This window comes from Astatotilapia calliptera, chromosome 20 (genome assembly GCF_900246225.1).
Source record: "Astatotilapia calliptera chromosome 20, fAstCal1.2, whole genome shotgun sequence".
Lineage (NCBI taxonomy): Eukaryota > Metazoa > Chordata > Actinopteri > Cichliformes > Cichlidae > Astatotilapia > Astatotilapia calliptera.
In genome coordinates this window covers 21,453,280-21,476,164 of record NC_039321.1, presented here as the reverse complement: position 1 = coordinate 21,476,164, position 22,885 = coordinate 21,453,280, and the positions used below count along the sequence as shown (strand labels likewise).

Below are 22,885 nucleotides of genomic sequence, written 5' to 3'. Positions count from 1 at the left end.
ATGAATTCTGGGACACAGCTGCTTCTTCTTCTTCTTCTTCGGGGTTTAATGGCAGCTGGCATCCTTGTACATGCAGTGCTGCCATCTTCTGTTTCAGTCCGTTATTACACTCTTAAATCCTGCTACTTATTCCTGCGTCTTTTGGGATCTTACAAAGCTTCAAACGACGCGTCGACTATTAAATCAGTCGTCGACGATTTTGATAGTCGACGTAATTGTGACTAGTCGACAAATCGTGGCAGCCCTAACGTCCAGTATGAGTGTTTCAGAGGCGAAAAAGTATGGATAATAGTGAATAGTTGAATTTGTGGTACATTTCCAAAACTGTTGGGGTAACTGAAGTCTGTGTACTGTACTTCTTTTCTTTTCAATAAATCTTACAGTTGATTTTTGCACCTCCACTTGCTCACTTAATCAGAACTGTGCCATCTTATGCATACTCATTTGTAGCCTCAGGACTTTACTCTACATTCATTGGAGCAAAATGGGTTATGAGGCCCAAGGCTATTCATATTTAGTTCAGCCATTCTTGAGACTCAGAAAGATTTGCAACCCACCTTCTCAAACAGTGATTTAAGTACTAATCCCCATCTTGTCAACCTTTCCCCGTCATCTAATTTATATCATTAGTGGCACAGTATAAAGTGAAAGTGCAGAAATATCCACAGTTAATCTTTCATGTTAATTTTAGTTGCGTAAACATAAAAAGTGGTTATGCTCCCCCTTCTTTTTTCTAGTACCAAGTCCTGTGTTGGTCGTGGGTTTCACTATAACTGCTTAAGCATTTTATTCACTTGACTTTATTTTGGGGTTTTCTCCTCTTTCCCCTAGTGACTCTGCTGATGTTTCAGCGGTTTATGTTTGTATTCAACTTCAAACATGCTACATGACCTTCTGACTTATTTTCTAGTATGTTCAAAAAATGGTAATGGCAAAGAAAACATTAACAACTTAAAAACTAAGGCACTTAAGGTGCTTAACAGTTTGTGTTAACCAAGGAGTGTCCCTTTACTGTTACAAAACAGTGGGCTATATTGGTAAAAGTAAAATGAATGGTCATAAAAATGCAAAAATCTCACTTTAGTTTTTCCCAAGTCAAATTATCAAATGTGATGTCAGTACAGTTATATACATTTTATTAAATCCTTGAAAGTTGAATGTGGCATATAAATTACAACAGTGCAGTAATAACAGAAATGGTCTTAAAAATAATAATATGGTATTGAAACTCTGGTATTTCGTGTCACCGGTGTGAAAACCATTTCATAGTGCATTCATTCATACTGATGCTAGCTAGTCAGGGAAGGGGAAGGAATCACTTCTTGCTCCACAGTGCTGTAGCTGCCTTGTAAACAAGCCGCTCAGAGCTGAATGGTGTGTTGGAAAATGACAAAGTGGATGAGATTGGTGGAGCTTTTAAAAAATGTCCAGGAGCGATTCCCTTATGTCTTGTGTTACTGCATCATCACCCCCTTTGTCCTTTCTTCCTTTGTGACCTGGTTGTGTTTCAGTTACATTTACAATGGATCACTACCTCACAGCACTTAGACCCTCGCCCACCAGTAAGACTTAGAAATCATGCACTTACTGTATCTTTTGCCTGTTTTTATACTCGAACAAATTGAACTATAACATTTAAATATAGAAAGTTTTACAGTTATATACGTATTTGAATTGGTATTCATAAAGTTTTGTTTTTTGGTTATCCAAATGAAACAAATGTTCTAGAAATAATCAAGATGTACTGTGATGGTAGTCAGTTGCGACAATCCTCAAACATTTTTCAGTAGACATACCAGTCACACAAATGTTTGACTGTTGTGGAACGTTAAAATTCTCAGTTTTGCTTTTACTTTCATTCTGATATGGCCCAAAGCCTTTAACATTAGTCTTGAAGCATGTCTCAATTATTATGCTCATCTCCTACAGTGTAACCAGTTGTCATGGCTTAACTTGATGTCAAACAGCAAAGGTTTAGGATTTTTTTAAATGCTGTAAAGTTTAAAGAATAGACAGGAAGAAATAAGGTAGCTCCTCTCCACATAGTTTTCTAAAAGCCGTTGCTGTTCCTAGAAGTGCATTCCCCAGGTTTTAGGGAAACCATCTGCCATTTTCGTTTTCTGACTTGAACCCAGATAAAATACCACATAACCTTTTTTTTCTTTCTTCCAGATATAAATGTCGAAATCAGAGAGGGATCTAATCACATTTTCGGGGGGAGTAGGTTTGGTATGATATGCATATTTAGTGTGTATTTTCAGGGGGAAAAATATTCCTTTTTTTTTTTTTTAACTTTCAGATTTTTAGTTTCACACACTTGTGCAGAAGCAACGGTGACATTCTTTTACACAGCCTGCGTTTTTAAACCAGGTGTGATTTTTTTTTAGCAATGTAAAACTATCCGCAAACACAATGATGCAAAGCACATAACTGGAAATGGGTTGTTGGCGTAATGTTGCATGTGTTTTCATGCAAACACTTCAGTCTGTTTGACTGTAGTGTAACATTGTCACCCAGTAAGAATAAAACTGCAGCAAAGAAATGTCTTAATGCTCTCAGCTACACATTCTACTGTTGTAAAATTACAACGTTCATTAGTATTTGTCAAATACCACTTACATATATTGAGTATCGGACTAATTAATCTTTCTGTCCAGTTCACACTAAACATGTTGGATATTGTGCTGAGGACCTGGCGTTGGATTTGGGGCGTTGGATTTGAGGATTTGGGCGTTGTTACTGTGAATTGAAGTTCACTCGGCTTAAATTCTTTGAACAGGTTTGGGAGCCAGTCTTTTAAATGCTTGCTAAAAATATTTCCTTTCCTCATCTGAAGTACTGGATAATATCGTTTGTATATTGCCTTTTTGAATCGGTTGTCATACTTTCATCACCCCACCACCCCCCTCCAAAGCAAAGTCCCTCCATAGACTCTGACTTATCAATGAGTAGAGCTATCTTGGCAGCTGCATTCTTCCATGTATAGTTTTTGCCTGTGTGGTTTCTCCTCCAACAGCTAAGGACAGACTTAGAACACTTGTAGCCAAATGTCTTCAGTTCTGGTAGACTTGTTGCCTATATGCTGCCTACAGTACCAAAGGAAATGAGTACAACACGTTTAGAGAATTTTTGTATTGAATGGTGACCTCCTTATTCACAACTACCATACCTGCATGGGAAGTGTTTGCAAAATGTGTGAATTATAGCTGCAGCATGCACCACCATTACTAAATTCTCTTTTTGTAGGAAACGTACTAAAATTCAGACATAATTATTTAAAAAGGGAAAAATAAATGGACCACACACAATTCAGTCCTTGGTTGGCACATTTCCTTTGCGATTTTAAGCATTAGACTCAGCGGATGCTAAAATAATCTAGCCCAATCTTAGGTCTTTTCTTTCTTTTTTAGAAGTCTTTATAACACATATTAATTTGTATCTGTTTGTTTAGTCCTGCATGTGGGATGTTTAATGGCCATTTGTGTAAATTATAGTTACAAAAAATATCCAGGTTACACTATTCTAAACTAGTAGGTCTTATAGTGCCAGTTAACATAACATTAAATGTAATGGCTGTTACAATAATAACTCTGTGACATCACATGGAAGGGTCCATGGGCTGCCAAGCTAAGAGTAAATACAGAAACTGACATGATGGTTACAAGTGACCTGTCCCACTGCATCCTCGGTCTTGATTATTTGTTTACGAGCATGGGCCAGGTCTAATCTAAGTCAGACTGACCTAATTCTGTGTGAAGTGCTAGCCTATCCTCTGGTGTTGTAACTCTCAACACACTGCCTCCTGCTGGATCTCCACCCTCCCCTCGGTCTCTTTGATCTGCTTCTTTTTCTTCTTCGATTTTATATTCACCTTTAGCATAATGCTGCCAGTTATTATTTCCAGAGTAACCTGTTTCCATAGCCTGGTTCAAAAACATAAATGGACAATGGCAAACACGATTGTAATAGAAGAAACCACCGAGCAAGTGTATTTGTAAGTGTGTGTGTGTGCTGTCGCCACATCCGCTAAATGTTTTGACAAAGGGAAGAGAGAGACGAGCACAGCTAGGGAAACACCCTTAAAAAGGAAACGCCTGCTTAGAGAATCTATGCATTTGTATCAAGGTGGAGGCTGCATGCTGACACAGATGATCAGTAGCTAAGGCACTGCAACAGCTAGACAGCTACCAACTGGCTTGCGAGCAAGAGCAGCCCCCATCCATACCGTGCTGCAGCTCATACGGTTTGTTTCTACTAGCAGCAAATCTGCCTCAACCTAAGAGGCACATTAAAGGTCAAGAATTTAAAAACAAAAAACCTTGAGACAAGTTGGCAGGAACAATCAGACAAGTGAGATGGGAGCAGCCCCGAAGGAATAAAAGGGTGGGGCAGCTGGTATCGAGGCAGGAGGGTGTAAATTATTTAGCCCACCACCCTGCCTTTGTGCCTAATACATGGCTTTTTGTCTTGGTCTCCGAGCTGGGCAAGAGTTAGAAATGTAAAAAATAATTTTTTTTTTTTTTTTTTTTTTGTAAATATTTGGAATACCTGTTTATTCATTTTTAAGAAATTAGAAGAGGTATTTTGTTGTTGCACCAGTGTACAGGCTTTCCACATTGTTTCTATTTATTTGTTTATATGTGCATTAGTCTTTATTTATAAGATTCACTTGTCTTTTTTGGCATTTTATTTGTGAATGAAAATATGAGGTCTATAGGAATATATCTGGCTTTTGGAAAGATTAAAAAAAACCAACCCAGTGCTGGATAGGGCTGCACGATTTTGCATAAAATGAGAATCACGATTTTTTTGGCTTAGAATTGAGATCACGATTCTCTCACGATTTTCTTTTCCAGTATAAATATTTATTGCACTTATTAACTGCACATCAACTTCGTAACAGTTGAGACTGAACATAAAAACAATAAATAAACATAAAAACAACAAATGTCTCACGTTTTGTTGTTGCCGCAAAATGTACTGCTTGAAATTCCGTCTCCACCGTTGCTCGACACTGCGTGTATAGAGCAGGTAGTGCAACAATAGAAAAATAGTTGCGGGACGGCACTGTGTAGCGTTTGTCTAGGGTGTTGATCATTTTCCTAAATCCCTCGTTTTGCACAGTGTTGATGGGAGCCATAATCTTTGGTCGGGTGATAAGTGATAGCCTCCGTAATTTCTTTGAGTTCGACGGGTATAGGGAAGCGGTGTATAAGGTTCCCGTTATTGATGTTTGGGTGGTTGACCGGAACGGATTTTCTCCTGTCACTTTCTCGTCATCCCTGACGTGTTCTCCGTTGTTTTTTCCCTGCTAATTTTAGCATCACACGGCACAGCTTCTGTATCACGTGGTATAAGGCTCCGCCCTTGTCATTTGTTGAGCAGGAAGAGTGAGCGCTTGTTTTCATGCAGAGTACGTCCCGGATCAAAATGCGGTACAGTCGTCGTTTTGTTTTTTGTTTTTGTTTTTTTGTTGTTGTTGTTGTTGTTGTTGTTGTTGTTGTTGTTGTGTTTTTGTTTTGTTTTTTGTTTTTTTTGTTTAAAATCGTTGTCATTTGGAAATGAGATCGCACATAAGTATGAATCGAGATCGCGATTTTCTAACGATTAATCGTGCAGCCCTAGTGCTGGATAGGTATAATCTTTCTTTGTTAGTCCTGGATGCCATGAAGCATATTGGGCCTTGCTCCCCTTTACCAAGCGGTTAATTAGCAGCTACCCTCCCAATTGTCCTCTGCTTGTTCACTCTCATTAGTTTAATCTGGCTCTGTCCTCCTGTTTGCCTCTCTTGTCTATATCCCCTTGTGCACGAGGACACTGTCATCACACGGAGTTATCTTGTCTACCCCAAAATCTGCTGCCTCACCTCACACTAGACCATTTTGTGCATGTCCCTTCACCTGTGATGCCTTACTTTTTTTGTTATGTCTTAATTAAGATATACACTTGATAATTTATCAGATGTTTTGATTAGTTTTCTCTGTATTTAGTGTTAAGTGTCATTGGCATAAATTATACTAGCAACTTTTTTTTATTTTTTTTCCTTAATATTGCCATAGTCACTTCCAAAAAAATCACAAAGGGAAAAATGTTCAAGAGTAAAAAGATGATGGCCTTTTTAATGAGGTAACTCTTGTATTTAAAATTTAACTCTGACTCAAAATTTGAGCAAACTCAAATTTGCTCTCTGAAATCCACAAATTCGTTCCTTCTCAAGAAATATTTTTGAAATGTTTTGAGATATAGGCTTACCAACTAAAAAGGGGGGGGGGGGGGGGGAATCGTATATTATACTGTTTAATGAAACGCCAGCAGAGATGACATCTGATAAAGACCTATAAATGTGTATGCTGTGAAAATGGATGCTGTATTTGTGATCATTGTGTATGGGAAGAAGAAATACCAATGAAGTCTCTGTGTATGGAGTCAAATTACACTTCCTCTCTCCTTGTCAATGTGTTGTGCTCGAGATGTCGGAGCTGATAGGAGTGGCTGGAAAATGTGAAGTCTGCTTCTCTCCTCCTCTTTCTACTCCTCCTCCCCCACCACCTCTCTAAAAATAGCTGGCAGAAAGAGAAGGCAGTGAAGTCGAGGCTCTATCTGTTGGGCTGCCAGTGGTTTCAACACTCCCACCACCAGCAAAAGGGAAAAGAGTCCTCTGAATCACACCTTTTTTATGCTAATTCTAATCTCAACTAGTGCTTGATATTACGTTTTTGCCAATAGACTTCTATAAATTTCTACCATTTGAATAAATTTAGCATTTCAGAGGCTGTTATTTTGGAGCTCAGACACCAAAATTTTAATTCATTCATGCACAAAATTTTCAAGGATCAAACCGTGAAATGTTCATGACACGCTACATTGATCCCCTGACCTCTGGCAACTCCACGTGTTTCACTTGCTAAAGACAGAAAGCCCCTAAAAACAAAGAAAGAAATGACAATAGCTGTAGGCCTCACATGAGAGCAACATCAGGACTAAACTCAAGCTTTTGCACATTTGAATGGTTCTAGCATATTTGTACAGCTCTATATTTTACACATACAGGCATATTATTTATGTAATATGTTATCTGTAGTCTAAAACGGTATACTGTGTAGATTACATGGATGTATTTAAATCTGAACCTGTAGGTTCCTTTTTTAGATTGCAGAAATTTAATATCACTGTAATGATTATGAAAAAAGGCTAATATGTTTACATCGTCTGTGTTCCCATCTAAAAATGTGCAGGAACAAAGTTAAGTTAATTCAGAAACTGCTTAAAAATATGTGTTAAAGATTGACAAAGAGCTCCAGAGTTCCCCCCCGGATTGTCCTCTGTCTTACACTCATTTAAAATCTGGACAATTATTGTAGCTAGAAGTTGTGAATGATTTGGAAGCAAGAAGGCTCGTGTGAACAGCCAACAATGTTTCACACAGCAGACTCACCCCAAAAGTTCCTAGGCCATGGGAAAGCAGTGGAGCTAGTATGTTTTTTGGGTTGGGTTTTTTTGGGTTTTTTTGTTTGTTTTTCTTTGGGGGGGGGGGGCAGGATCTGTGGCTCATTGTATTGATTTACAACAATGGTGTTTGACTGTTGTAAAGGAACAAAGGAAGAACACTTTTGTACGCACACAAAAAAAAATAGAACATTAAGGGTCAGAAAAGGACGATCCAACAGCAGTGATTGAATCTAAAAACCTTTCTTTTAAACTCAGTGCCCACCATGTTTTACTGCAATAGCTGTTAAAGGGAATTGGATCTTTCATGAGGTTTTATAGAAACGACTAAAATGAGAATAAGTAAATGGAGGGAATTTTTTTTTAAATAATTCATAGGCTTTATAGGAAGGTTAATCGCAGCTGGACTGATTTTTCTTCAGCTGTGTTGCCAGTTGTGCATCCACTAACCATAACCTAGACTTTATCAACCAGTGGGATGCATCCTTTGTCTCCCTCACGCTTTTCAAATGCTTGTCTTACAGTTTAGTTATGCTCAGGTTGCAAAATCTGAACTTGCAATATCTTTGCAAAAAGTCCACTGGTAGTTTTAGTTTCTTTACCTGTGATTACTTAAAGAGTTAGTGCAGAGAAGACAAGAATTAGCCTGTGATATTACCATGAGACCTTTTTATCAAGATTAGGGGGCTAAGAGGACTTGCTTAGATGCAGACCCATTTACAGCACTAGCCAATCAGGTGACAGGTAGCTACTAAGATGTCAGGCGCCTGAAGGGTAAAGTGTTCATTCAGGTCTCGACACTCTTTAGGACAAAGGACCGAAACCCAGATAAACAGGAAGGTAAGATGTGTTTGCAGTGCAGATGGTAGTGTTCGTTAGCTTGTTTGACACACCAGGGAGTAATGATGCTTACGTTGTTGTCTTTAAATATTAAATTTTTATAAAATCTTGAGTTTGTATTTTTGAAGTGAAGATAGGAGAAACCCTAATGAAGACAATCACTTCATATTGAAATATAACACATTTCAATGAAATGGGGTCTTTTTTTGTTTGTTTTCCTCCCCACTAAGCAGGTGAATTGGTCTGCTGATTTGTGTTGGCACCTAAATTTTTATTGGTGCTGAAAGTAGCAATGATTGTATCACTTCAGTTAATCTTCTGTCAGTGTAGAATTTCTGAGCTAGGGTTCATTGTTGTTATAGTATTTTTCTTTGAAGTCGAATTTGTCATCTTTCTGTGGATAGTGAAAGTGTCTGTGTTAACCAGAGGATTGGGGTCAGCAAGATAGCCACTGCTTTTAGGATCATCAGCAGGTTTTGTCTTAACCGGATTTGGCTGAGGAGCTGAATCAACTGTGTCCCAGGATTACAGGGATGACATTGGAGGAGAGTTTAGAGTCCCGAGGCCAGAACGTTGACAGCTTTGTCAGTCCCAGCCCATCATCTCAGCACCTTGGGGTTTCAGTAGTGCAGTGAAACTGCTGCTTTCTTGGTCTGTCTTGTTCCTTTCTTGATATCTGGACTTTTGATCCTTGCTCCGTTTTGTCAGTCAGTAAGGGGTATGTGTTTGGCCTGCATGGCCTAGTGTTTTTTTTTTTTGTTTGTTTTTTTTTGTTTTGTTTGTTTTAATGTATTTTTGCCTTGATTCTGAAGAAATGGTTATCAGCTGCTCATTGTGGCCAGATGTTTGCCCAAGGGTTTGCTGTCGTTTGGGAGGGGAGAGAGAACAAATTCAGCATCATCCTCAAAATTGTTATCTTAAGCCTAAAGTAGCTGCCTAGTGCTTGTTGCTAGGTAACAGTTTCAAGCTGGCGAGGACAAGTCTTGAGATGTCTAGAAAGCGATTCCCTGAGACTTTGTCTGGGCCTCACAGATTGGATTTAAAAGATACTGTGTGATCCCTGGCTTTTCTGTAACTAACAAAATGATAACATGTCCATAAATACATTAGAGAAGACAAAACGTAATTCCATTTTGGCCAGAATCACATGTAAATTTTGTGTACTAGCCAAAGTAATTTGTCAGCACCATATGTTTAATTCACATGTACTGTATTACAACTGACTGCGTTAATACTGTTTTTTTTTTTGTTTTTGTTTTTGTTTTTTTTAAAAGCAGCATGCGAAATGTATGTTGAGCATCTCGTTGCTTGTCTCCTTCAGATCAGCAAGAGTCTAGGCGGCGGAGCGAAGCGCACCATTAGCTGAGGAAAATGAGTGAACTGGATCAGTTACGCCAGGAGGCTGAGCAGCTCAAGAACCAGATCAGAGTAAGTCCTTCAGTCCCCGAAGTAACCTGCATTTGTTTTCTTTAAGTAGATTTATAAATCCAAATAACATTTGTCAGTGACCTCCAGGTTTTACACTAGTAGTGATAATAGGGGTTATGTACTTCTTGGTTTGTCCTATTAAAGTGCTTCAATACATTTTTACAGGCTTTATCACCTGTAGCAGTACTGTAATGCATATTGTCACATGATCAAAATCAATGTACCGTAAGCACTACTAACACTAGCAAACAAAAATAGCTGTGGGATGACAGTATTTCTGCATTGAGCCTCTACTACATTTTACATGACTGCTGTGGGCAAGAAGTTAAAGCTGCCTGCCAACGCTTGCTCAGGTTCCTCAGTAGCATCATTGCAGTGGGATGCCACTGAGCAGGAATCCAACTTGATTTACATTAATCTCACTTGTATTGCACCATAGTTTCTTATTATTTACTATTATTAAATGGATGTCGTCATTCCAGTGCATTTAAGATGTCAGACATTTATAGTGTAGTTAATTTTTTTTACAGAGTGCTTTAAAAGTAAGGAACCCCCAAACATGAAAGCATGCCATTTGCACATAAAATATGACGTTCTAATTTTACTGGCTGCTTTTTTCAGGATGCCAGGAAAGCGTGTGCAGATGCTACCCTGTCTCAGGTAAGCGCTATAGTTGTTATGATGTTGACTTGACATAATTTATTATTTTGAAACTTAAATGAAGACAATCGGCTTGATGTTTGGTTGGAAGGTTTTAATACTTTGACTAATACATGATGGTCTCAAGGTGACTTTCTCTCTCATCTTGATCCTTTTTTTAGATCACAGCTAACATTGACCCTGTTGGCCGAATTCAGATGCGCACTAGACGGACACTGAGGGGGCATCTGGCTAAAATCTATGCCATGCACTGGGGCTCTGACTCGAGGTAATCTCATTCAACTCCATTCTGTCCATTAACTAAATATTTTATCCCATCAGCCCCAACCCCCACTGCCTAAATGCAGGAAATGGATATAAAAGCTTGCTTGGCTGTCTTTGTGCTGCTTACTTCCTCCTGAGGGTCCTCTTCAAACCGTGGCATTCCACAGTAACTCACCCCACTCTGAATCCCAAAGCAAGTCTTTTGCAGTCTGTTATATTACCATGTACTCACGGTTGTAAAATTTTAACAGTGGTGTACTGTACTGGTGCACATGCACAATATTAACACACTCATTACCATGAATGGTTATTTCAGGTGCATCACTGTATCTTGGAGTGCTTCTACTGTGCTGTGCCTGTGTTTGTGTGCACTGGGGGTGTGGTATGTGGGTAGGGAAAATACTCAAAATGGAGTCAGTCTTTGTTAAAAACAAGTGTTGAGCCTCATAGCCATGGCAGATGAAGCAATAGTCCTCACTTCAGAAAGTGTATTCCCCAGAGCTGTACACACCTCTCACCTCAGCAATCAACAAGTTAATCACTGTGGCGCTGCCGTGCGTCAGTCCACAGAGAGACCACTGCAAAGTGCTCATTCATCTCATCACCCTGCTGGTCGTCGTATAAGTAAGAAAAAAAAATCTAACACAGTGTTTTCACTGTAAGAGCTTACTATTTGTTGAATCTCAATGTTTTATCCTCAAGAGGTGTTTGTGGGATTTTACCCAATCAAAAAGATGCTTTGAGCTGCAGTCTAGGCTAGAGTTGGTTCTTCACGTGCCAGACTAGGGTGAATTTTCTACACTTTGAGAAAGAAAGCCTTCCCTTACTTTCATTTACCAGCCAATAATGTGTAATTTTTCAGCATGCAGTCCTCAGTATATTATGAATCTGTTATAAAACACCAGCAGTCTGTAAGACAAAGTTTAATATAAGGAATATGATGCTAAATCCCAGAAATAGCATGAATATTTTTTTTCAAAAGCCTAAATGCATCTCAAAAATGTAAGTTTTTTTTTCTTCAAAATATTAAGGCATTAGACGTTCTTAGAATAACACCTCAGTTATTAATTTAGAGCTAATTCATCCCCGTATATTTTCTTTCTTTTTGTCAGTGCATGTGAGAACACAAAGCACTGGTTTCATGTTGAAAATAAAGTAATTTGTTAAACAACTTTAAAGTAGAAGTTTGTACTGACTTCAACAAAGCAATTTGCGTTTTTTTTATGAAATATCCTGAGTACTCAAATGTGACTAACTCGTCCCACAAGACGATCCTCAAACACATTACCTAAACACATGTTGGATCATTTTGTTGTTTTATGTAAAACATCTGTATTACCCATCTATATTAGGCTCTTTCTTATTGCTGCTCATTGCATTTTCAGACCTCCTATTGTATCATATCAGACAACCACAAAAGTGTATCTTATGAGAATGAGGTGTGGGTACATGACTGGGAAGCCATGAAAACGAAGTTGTTCATAAAGAGTACTAAAAAATTGCCAAACACGTGCACTTTGCTGCATGCGCTTGTCTGCCAGTTGACATGTACTCTGACCCGAAGAACTACGAGTTTCACAATTGGTAACTTTTAAATAGTTTCAGTGTTTTCTTTAAAAACCACGTTTTTGCCTTTGAAAATATTGGTGGCTTCTTCTCAACCCTCAGAACTCTGAGCTCCTTTCAAGTTAGGGCAAAGTCTTGTGTTGCAGTCTGCTAACACACTCAGTGTCACAGCCTGATCTGAAGCTAACATTTTTTTCCCAGATCAAATGTGGTCATTTTTTAAGACCAAGAAGCTGGTAATTATTTTTTTCCTAGACTAGAATTCCCAGCACAAACCTTTCGGTCCCCGACTTATTATCTGCTGGTGTGCGTATGTGAGCATATTCCTGCCAGCACAGTAGTTAAGATTTCCATATTCCCAGCAGTCATTGGTGTGTTCACTCTTTTTCCTGGTCCTGTGTGCATTGGGACCATCACTGTGGTTACTCCTGTTGGGTTCACCCAGATAGCAGAGCAGTCACAGAGGTACTGAGGAGCTTTCTCTTGAAAGCAAAAACTGGAATATATCTCAGTGGGGTTTTTGTTTGTTTTAAAGATGCTCTTCTAAACATACTTGAAAGTATTGGTGTAATTCAGCTGCTAGATCAGTCCAGTTGGGATTAGCACCATCCATTCTGCATGTAAAATTATGTAAATGTATTTAAGACGGGTATCACAAGCTTTTTCATTTGTTTGGTTGCTTATGGATCTATTTTTATCTGTCTAGAAAATGTCTATTCACTTGCTCAACAGTGCAACACTTAGCTTCCATGATGGTTCTTGAACAAGCCCCCCCGAATCTCACCACCCACATAATTTACACAGTAAATTGAATCATGTGACCTGCATTGGTTCCTATCTTTTGTCCTGTTTGCTCACAGGAAAGTGACAGCACTGGCAACACTACTAAACATGGTTAAGTGATATCTTTCCTATTGTGTTGGCTCTGAAATGATGGCTCATTGTTACCCCTAATTCCTAAAGCGCAACAAAAATATGGATGCAATAAATTGGAAACGCCTTCAAAAAGTAAATCTAAACTGTCTAAATACCATCTGAAATGTTCCGTTCTATCACTTCAAACCCCTTAAAATAGAATAAAAATGTTCAAGTAAGACAAGCCACATCCTCGCGTACTGTGTGTTAAGCAGTGTTTTTGTATTGTGAAGGTCACGGATAAACATTTTCTGGGTAAAACTGTACTATATATACACATATGCATCACACTCTGCTAGTTCAAATTGATGACAGTCTTTCCCTTTATTAATCTCTTCTTTCTTTTCACCAGGCTTTTGGTCAGTGCTTCCCAGGATGGCAAACTCATTATTTGGGACAGCTACACCACAAACAAGGTAACTGAAACAATTTAAATGGTCAGTAATTTGGGGTGCTTTTTTAAGTTCCTGGTGTTTAACCAGTGAAATGTACAAAGAAAGACACACATCCTCTCTTACGTTGGTATGGGAGGTTTTTTTTTTCCTTGTGGTTTGATCAGTGAGCAATACATTCTAATAATATTTTAAAACTGATAACACCAAAACACTGTGAAATGATGACATGATGTCATAAAATGTCACGTAGTTGGTTAGCTTGTTCAAAAACCAGAAAGCTAAAACAAAACTTCTGTTGACCCAGAGCTAACCATCCTTTAATCTTGAGCTGTAAACACAGACGGGCAGAAGATTTTAGATGTCACCAGGACATATAAAACCCAGAAAAACACAATAAAGTGGGGCCAGGAGATCTGATGAGGTCGGGGTAGTCTAAACATAAGATGTGTACAGTCATCCTTCACCAAATTTCCAAATGAACTGTTGTCTTTTCCCTTTCATCCAAGATCAAGTCAGAATAGAAATAATGATAACTCCCAGACTTCCATTTGCAAAAGGTTAAGTTCATTGTAATACAATTCACAAGTGTTTTGTGTCAAGTAATGCTATTTATAGTGAATACTGTGCCCTTGAAATGTTAAGTTAATACTGCAGACAGACTTTGTCACATGCCTGCCCCTTCTCCCTCTCTTCCATCTGTCACTGCATACTATCTAATATTAAATCTTGCTCCTCTCCTTCAGGTCCATGCCATCCCGTTGCGCTCCTCCTGGGTGATGACGTGCGCCTATGCCCCTTCTGGGAACTATGTTGCCTGTGGTGGCCTGGACAACATCTGCTCAATCTACAACCTGAAGACCCGTGAAGGAAATGTGCGCGTAAGCCGCGAGCTGGCCGGACACACAGGTAGGCAGGATGCTTCCATTAGCTTGTACCCATTTACCCGTCAGTCCCAGGATGTTGGGAAAAGTCTCCCGTTCAGAGACAAATCCCTCAAGGGTTATGTCAGAAAGGGCATCTGGCGTAAAAATCTGACAAGTGAAACATGTGGCCGTACCTGCTGCAGCAACCCCTTGTGAAAGAGTGCAGCCCAAAGTAGCTTTGATTTGTCAGCGTTCTGCAATCTCTGACAAGGGCAGTATAGGTCATGGCAGGACTCAAGTCACTTGATTTTTAAGACTGCATTCCTCATTTAGGTTTCAATTTGGCCCTCCGTTTGAGTAGATGGAAGTTCATATTTCTCACTTTTTTTTTTCTTTTTTTTTCTTTTTTTTTTACTTTTTGTTGCTTGGGCTTAAATATGGTTGTGAGACTGGTAGTTTCATCTTGTGAGTCTGATTCTGTCGGTGTGTGGTCATGGTAACATGCTTTTGAATATTTGGCAAGTCTTTTGTCAAAGCAAGACTTTCCAGCCATATAGGATGTAGCCATACAAGTGTGTGTATGTATGCATATATTTATACATACATACAAGTCCTTCTATAAACAACCAGTCGGTTATAAGCCATTATGTTGCTAAGGTAGCCCTTATATAATTGTGGAAGCCCAGTTATTTTTTTCAGATCCAAAAGATACTAGTCATATTGTGCATCTGTCTTCATTGTGTCATATACCAGCTCAAGCTAATGAAAGTGTTGAGCTCTTGGGCGCGGAGCATTCATCTGATCAGTGTCACATGATGCAGGAAGTGTGTCAGCATTTTAGTTCCAGTTCCTTCGCTATTGGGAGGGGTTTATAAACTCTGCCAACTAGTAAAGGAAGAATTATGGAAGCAAGTCATGAACCAGGAGATGCCCTACAGCTTTTTCTTTTCTTTTTTTATCTGGTTGTGAATTAGTCAATTCATCTCCCCCACATCCAGCTCAGATAACATTCTCTGAGGGTGGGATGATGATTTGGGATGAGATTTCTTTCTCTGTGCATAGTATAAGGGGAGGAAACTTGTCTTATAGCTCTGCAAAATAATATATCATATTATAGTTTTTGATTCAGTTTCTTTCACTCCTCTCAGGTTACCTGTCTTGCTGTCGCTTCCTGGATGACAACCAGATTGTCACCAGCTCTGGAGACACCTCCTGGTGAGTTGGGATATTGCACCCACTGCAATCAGTTCAATCAAGTACACTTTTTTTTTTTTTTTCTTCTTTTAAACAGTTGGGTCAGAATTTCAACCTGTCAAGAGCTTCAATATTTTACTGGTTTCAGGGCCATCACATTGGCCTGTAAGTTCTTTAGGTTGTCTACAATATTTATGGAAATACAAGTGTTCCTAATTTCATACACTCGTGTAGTGCTTTCTGCTAGAGAGCTACTGTTTAAATACAAGGTGGCTAATTAATACATCTTTCTGGGCTAGATTCTGCTCATAGGTCAACAGTCACTCTGCAGAGTAAATGACAGTAAATCATCTTTGCGTTTTCTTGCAGTGCTCTGTGGGACATTGAGACTGGCCAGCAGACAACTACTTTTGCTGGTCACACCGGCGATGTCATGAGTCTCTCGCTGGCGCCCGACACCAGGCTGTTTGTGTCTGGAGCCTGTGATGCCTCGGCCAAGCTCTGGGATATCAGAGAAGGAATGTGCCGACAGACCTTCACTGGCCACGAGTCGGACATCAATGCCATCTGCGTAAGGATACAAACAGAAACCTTATATACTAGTCATTTCAGGGTGTCAAGTCTTAAAGCCACTCAGCAGATTACAGTCAAATCTGTCAGCAAGTCTGGGGTTCTTGAGCAAGTCGATTAAAATGACAGGATGACTTGGCTCTGTTTGTGTTGACCTTTTTGCTACGTTTAACTTTAAAGCTCTTTCTAAAAAGGCTGAGACAGAGCAATTTGAAAAAACAATTAACGCTAACTGTTGAGACTTTGTTTTAAATGAACGATCTTGATTTCATAGTACATAGTAGTACTGCAAGTAGTATTCAGTATGCTTTGCTCTAAAAGTGATGACTAGACGGACTAAAAACAGATTTGGTATGTGATATCTGCCCTTAAGTGTAAATAATTAGCTTCACTCTGAAAAATCGCACAAAAGTAAGAATACTTTAGATTCCCCTGCCCTTTGTTACAGTTCTTCCCTAATGGCAACGCATTTGCCACGGGCTCAGATGATGCTACCTGCCGGCTGTTTGACCTGCGTGCTGACCAGGAGCTGATGGTTTACTCACATGATAATATCATCTGCGGCATCACCTCTGTCGCATTCTCTAAGAGTGGCCGCCTACTGCTGGCTGGCTATGACGATTTCAACTGCAACGTCTGGGACACTTTGAAGGCCGACCGTGCAGGTAGGCACCATACGGAGCAAAAGACTGGAGCTGTGTGAATGTGATTATACTTCACTATAATTTGAAATATTCACATTATGAAGCCTTTAAGGAAAAAACAAAACCTAAAATTATTATTTCTGATGATTTGATTCACTGCTGATGCCGAGTTGCCAATATGCCATGAAGTCAATATTTCCACATGTGCTGCATTAGAGTGGCAGCACTTAAAAGGGTAAGGTCAGGACTCCTCATTCACAATATGGAGGTACCTGTTGTGGCATTGCTTCAGTTTCAGAAATATTTGCAATTAAAATTTTCTGATGTCGAGCATTATTCTATGAAAGTAGCCGGCATGCTAACAGCACTTTTGCAACTTTGCTGGTGTGGCCAGTACCTGCACAAACTTGTCAGTTGGTCTTTTACAGTTAGTTCTTGTTGAAGAGTCAGTAATCACCATTGTATTGACATATTCACCGTGTGTAGCAATAAAGTGATTTAAATAGTTTTAAGTTGTTATTATCACTAGATCAGGCTGTGTGGCAAACAGAAGATTTGTCTTGGCGTCATAAATTTTTGTAGTTTGTTGAAGTTACTGCAACTGTTAGTGAAAACACTGATAGGAGTATGTTTGTTCTTTTGTTGTGTTGCATTAAAAGTAGCATTTGTCTTACAGCTTATACAGCTGCATCTATTCTGAGGGTTTTAGTTCTGTCAACATGGCGGTGAAGCGTTCACTGTGTGGTAGTTGTCAGGGAATGATGGATATGTTCAAGCTACCAAATAACTTTATAGCCTGCAGACACTGTTGAGGAGCTGCTATAAAGGGATACACTATCATAAGGCCGTTCTGGGGAAACTAGGAAGAGAGTGTATTAAAATGCCTATTAGAAATGACTTTGACTATTAAACCTAACACTATTGGTGCAAACCAGCATAAATGCACTACTCCTGCGCAATGCTTTACTTGTGAAGGTAGATGCTAATCTGGTCTAATTGCACTTGCACATTGTCCCTGTGAAACCTGACGAGTTTAAGCAGAGTGGGAATAAATATTTTGTAGCCAAATGTGCAACGTGTAACATGTTTGTTATTAGTGTATCATATGTCTGTATCGATGTGTATCTGCAGTCTTGGTTAAGCATGTTTGGCTTTATGTGAATACTTTGTGGAGTAATATTTCCCCATTAAAGATCTGAAGCCAAACTGTAGCCCAAGGCCAATAGTAAGCAGCTGAGAGAGGAGAATCATCCCCTGTTCGAGTAGTGAAGAGCCCCCATGGAGGCATGAATACTTGATCTATTGACTGCATACTTGATCTATTGACTGCATAGTGGGATCTATTGAGTGAGCCAACATCTTAGCAGACAATTTTTCTTTTTTTAAATATATCGATCCACTGGTGTATGGAGTATTGATTATCAGTATATTGGGTCAGCATCAGCCTTTACTAACTGGTTTATAGCCTACTCTGCACTTTATGGTTTTGAAACAAGTTTCATCTTGCCCTCTTTCACCTTTTCATCATGTAATCAGTTTCCAAACCTGCATCTTTATTCTCGAGTCTATGTTAGCCTGCAGTACCCGTCAGACAGAGCAGGTTTGGTGCCTTGTCTCATCCTCTGCTGTCTTGGCAGGTGTCCTGGCCGGTCATGATAACCGGGTGAGCTGCTTGGGTGTGACTGACGATGGCATGGCAGTGGCAACAGGGTCCTGGGACAGCTTCCTCAAGATCTGGAACTAGAGTCTGAAGGTAGGTGTTAGCACCAGCGCCTCAGAGTTCATCTTTACTGCCATCTGGGGGTTTAGATTGAAACTGCAGGCACCGGCTTAAATGATTTTAGTTTTGTGCACAGTCAGTAACTTTGCAGAATAATAACGATAAAATGTTTGTTTTTTCCAGATGGCATCCGGACTCCAAAGTTGAGTGGAAGACCATTCCAACATCACGATGTTCAATTTTATTGCATATCCAATCTTTTCGAAAACACACCATGATACTGACTCCAAACACCCCCTCCAAAAAACTATCAAGGGCAAAAATTCTCTCTCTCTCTCTCTCTGTCTCCTTCTCATTTAAAAGAGCACAATTGTCTGTCACTCATTAAGCTACAAAAAAAGAAAGGAAAAAAAAAAAGCTTGGGGAATTTAGTGCTTTCAGAGTGGAACTGAGGGGAAAATTGTGCATTCCTCCTACGACCATGGTCTGGTATTGTTATAACTGAAAATACAAAAACCCTACCACCGCTGCCACCACCACCATCACCAAGCGAAATGTGTCCTGCGTCCTCATTATGCACAGGTCTGAGTGAAGGTTATTACATGGCAGTGATCTAACTTTTGATAGCTTTTTGACCATGTTTATTTTTGTTTCTTTGTTTTGTTTTTCTGTTTAGTTGAAGAGGTAGATCAGTGAACTGTCAGTTAATGTTTAAAATGAGGATCAAAGCTTTTATTTCCTAGTCTTTACACATTTTTAGAGAATGTTTTTAAGTTGGGAAAAATAAAAGAATCTCCAGATCGCGTCATTTTAAATCCAGCTTTATCCCACCGGAGAACAAAGCGAGAGAATTCAGCTTCAACAGGGAGTCCTCAAAGCCACTTCTGGCCCTTCTGTATATTTAGCCCCGTAATACTTTTACTGTCTTTTGTTTGGGTTTTTTTTTTTGTTTGTTTGTTTGTTTGTTTGTTTGTCCCACACCACACCCCAGTGTAGTCCACAAATCTGTTTGCACAAAAATTAAACTTTGCATATATACTGTCTAAAGGAAAAAAAGTTAATTAACCAAGCACATGCTGTTTATGATGACGAATGCTCGTTTTTAAAACGGAAAACGACAACAACAACAAAAAAAGAAACCCAAACATTTTAACCATTCTTACACCTTTTTGTCTGGCAACAATGTAGAATAAAGATTAACCCATCAGATCATAATCCACCCTGCCCCTCGTTTTGTTTTGGTTTGTTTTCTGTTCATGCCCTCCCCTCCTTATCCTTTGTTTTTCCCCTGGTTTCTGTTGCCCGTGGTTGGGACCGGTGATGTGATTTGGTCAGGTAGAGAGTACCTCCACTTTAGCCCGGTTGCAATCCGGACGTTTTCTCTTTTAACAGAGGTGCCCATTCCGTGCTTGGAAATGCAGTTACTACTCTGTGAATGACATGTTGTATAAATCAATGTTTGAAAATAATGATATTGAAACTTTTTAAGTTAAAAACGAAAAAAAAATTTTTTTGGTTGTCTGCCATGGGTGGGTTATCTCTTAGAATCGCATGCTGTAGAATTGCTTAAAAGGTGCATATGAAATTAAGTCCTTTTGATGTTTTTCTTTGAGAAAATAACCTGTTGAATATATCAATACGATGGTATTTATATTTTTCTTTTTCCTTTTTTCCTTTTTTTTTTCCTCTTTGTTTTTGGCTACTCCGTGCATACACGATTCAACTAAAATGTCAAAGCTATGCACTCGAGAAGCAAACCCTGCGACATTAACGGTTACTTGGTCCATACTTGGGAGGGATTCCACAAAAATTAAAGTAATGTAAGTGTTTAAATTGTACACACATGCATACGTACATTCATTCACGTAAACATACACAATCTCCAATGGAACAAAATAAAATTTTCATTCCTTCTGTAGCAAACGAAATTCCATTTACAAAGGAAAACATTTTATAACAGGTTTTTTCTGTCCTTTAATAAAAAAAAAAACGGGAAAAAAAAATCTTGCAGCATCTGAATGGCAGAAGTTTCTGTTGTTCCCTTCTTGTAAACAAACGCTCTTTCTTTAGCAGTAGTGACATTTTTTCCATTCTGTTTTTTTTCTCTGCGACATTCTGTACAAAAAAAATGTGCTGTAATTGTGCGTTAGGCCTGGAGTTGGCAAAAAATAAAACAAAATAAAAAAAATATTACAAATTAATTAAATTCCCTTTCCTTTTTCTCTCTTTCTCTATCAAATAACTGTAGAGCTCTGCACCCCCACTGTTCCCTTTTCACCTTTTGTATTTAATTTTAAAGTCAGTCAGTGTACAACCGAAAGCTGGATGCAAGATAGAAACTATATTAAAATGTACTGTTATTTAAGATGTAATAAAAAGCAGTTTGAGATGACCTACTGTGTTGAGTGTGATTCACTTAGAGCATTTCCCACTGAAGCTAGAATGTTGCAGACTGTTTGGTTTCCTTGTAATTATGTTCAAGTCAATAAACAATTTCTTATCCACTGTTGAATCAGCCTGCCTCTTCTGTACAGTCATTAACGCACTCACTTAACTCTTTTTGTTCATCAGCACTTACAATGAGTGTAAAGGCACCTTCTTGTAGTGCCACTCTGAGTGTGAAGACTAAAAATGAAATTGCAGACTGCCTTCCCAGCTTGAGTAACAGCAGCATACGTGTCCACGCTTGCTGAAAACATCAGCGTAATTATACACGCCGATCTTAACTGGCGTGCCTTGCTAAAGAGCATTTCCCTCAGTGTTAGCAGTTTGCATATTGCTTACTCGGTATATTCTCACACTTGCTGATCCCTGCTTCACCGATGGATGATCAGAGTCCTTTCTAATGATGTACATGCTTTGGTAATAATCCTTGATGTTTACTGCCCTCTACTGGGCAGACATCTGAAATACAAATACAGATTATTTTGTGTGGATGTGGCAGAGAATGCATGACCATGAGCAAGTAGCTTTCCTTCTAGATGGTCAGCGCATCTGTAACAACTCCAAAGAAATTACCAAGTCTGGTCTTTCTGATGACATGTAGGACTTGATAAACAAGTGGCAAAAATAAAGATAAAAAAACCACTACATCAAAATGTACTGATTCAGCCTCTTGGGTAAAATCACTTTTTTTTAAGAGCTTTGTTTTTTCAAATTCGCTGTATTTCCTGTTACTAGAGTCGTGGGAGGAGGGGGGGATCTAAAATCGGAAGTAGTGGCTCAGGGTGGGGGGAAAAAATCACACCCCACAATAATTTCTGTTGTAATCTCCAGCATTTTCTTTGTGTACAGGCTGTGATCAGCTGAAGTGTGTTGCTGCTGAGGTTTACTGCTCTTTGTGGATTTACACAGCTGAATTAAAGCAAATGTTTCACAAGCTGTCTTGGCTGATTTCCATGGTATACTGTTTATACTGTCTTTTTACTACACAGCACACAGTTGGTATAAAGATTCAGTAAATGAATCGAAGCTTAATCGCTTACATCTAAATTCATCTCTGCTACACTTGATGTACCCTTGATGTAATCTCTGACCATGAACACTACAGTCACTGTGGTGTTAAGTCCAAAGCAGTGCTTTACTTTAAATTCACCACAGTACAGCGAGCCAACCTCTTTATATGCACTAAGCTGCTCAGTCTTCGAATAACACACAGTAGGCTATACACCATAACTTACCATCATATACGGACCCAATATGTGATTAAAATGATGATCTTTAAATCTGGTGTCACTGAGCAGTTCTTACCTTTAAATCTAACGTTTCTTCTGCCTCCCATCCTGTCTTTCTTATCTTTCTCCATCTCTGAGGTTTCTTTGCTTCTTTCTTTTCGCTCCCTGGGAAATGCAGCAGCTGAACCTTTAGCTGGCAACACACCGTGAGTCAAACTGCATACAAACGGCTTGTGTGTGTGCTGATATCTGTCCAGCTGTTAGAAATGTTGCATTTGAAATGACCTGCTGCAGCATGTGTCTCTGTAGTGCGAACTAGATCCTGAAGTACAACACAGGCTCCACTTTAGCCACTGGTAAGTATAGTGCTGTGAATGATGCATAAATAATATGTTGTTGTTTTTTGTATTTTATCTCTGCATATGTGATAAGCTCCGGGGATGGCTACACCAACAGCATTGTCTTTTCTGTGTTATTGTTCCCTCCATTTAGGCTCAATGATGTTTGATGGAAATAAAAACTTCCCTCAAACATGTTAAACCTAAGTAACATAAAGTTAGGTAAAGTAATGTGAATTCTAGTATTTGTACTCCGTTATTTCCCACCTCTGTAAAGTTGTACTGATTGACTGAAGCACACTGAAGTGTGTAACAATTGCCACAGTATTCTTTATTTTTTGTTTTTGTGCAAAAGTCTTGAGCCACAC

General features: G+C 39.1%; 1 protein-coding gene across 3 annotated transcripts in view; it reads left to right on the top strand.

Annotated features, from left to right (window-relative positions):
* Nucleotides 1–21,017, top strand: part of LOC113013015 (guanine nucleotide-binding protein G(I)/G(S)/G(T) subunit beta-1-like) — a 31,902-nt gene extending 10,885 nt beyond the window's left edge. The window contains exons 1-11 of one of the 3 annotated variants that reach the window (XM_026153536.1): nt 8,204–8,286; nt 9,608–9,714; nt 10,336–10,374; nt 10,536–10,642; nt 13,472–13,535; nt 14,258–14,420; nt 15,526–15,592; nt 15,941–16,142; nt 16,590–16,806; nt 18,423–18,538; nt 18,689–21,017. In XM_026153536.1, the coding sequence (XP_026009321.1) occupies nt 9,658–9,714; nt 10,336–10,374; nt 10,536–10,642; nt 13,472–13,535; nt 14,258–14,420; nt 15,526–15,592; nt 15,941–16,142; nt 16,590–16,806; nt 18,423–18,529 (1,023 nt within the window). In that variant the 5' untranslated portion in view covers nt 8,204–8,286; nt 9,608–9,657 and the 3' untranslated portion in view covers nt 18,530–18,538; nt 18,689–21,017. Of the gene's footprint in view, nt 1–8,203; nt 8,287–8,837; nt 9,005–9,607; nt 9,715–10,335; nt 10,375–10,535; nt 10,643–13,471; nt 13,536–14,257; nt 14,421–15,525; nt 15,593–15,940; nt 16,143–16,589; nt 16,807–18,422; nt 18,539–18,688 lie in introns of those variants that run through there. The other 2 variants (XM_026153538.1, XM_026153537.1) reach the window with 2 other exon arrangements.
* Nucleotides 21,018–22,885: the final 1,868 nt, after the last annotated feature.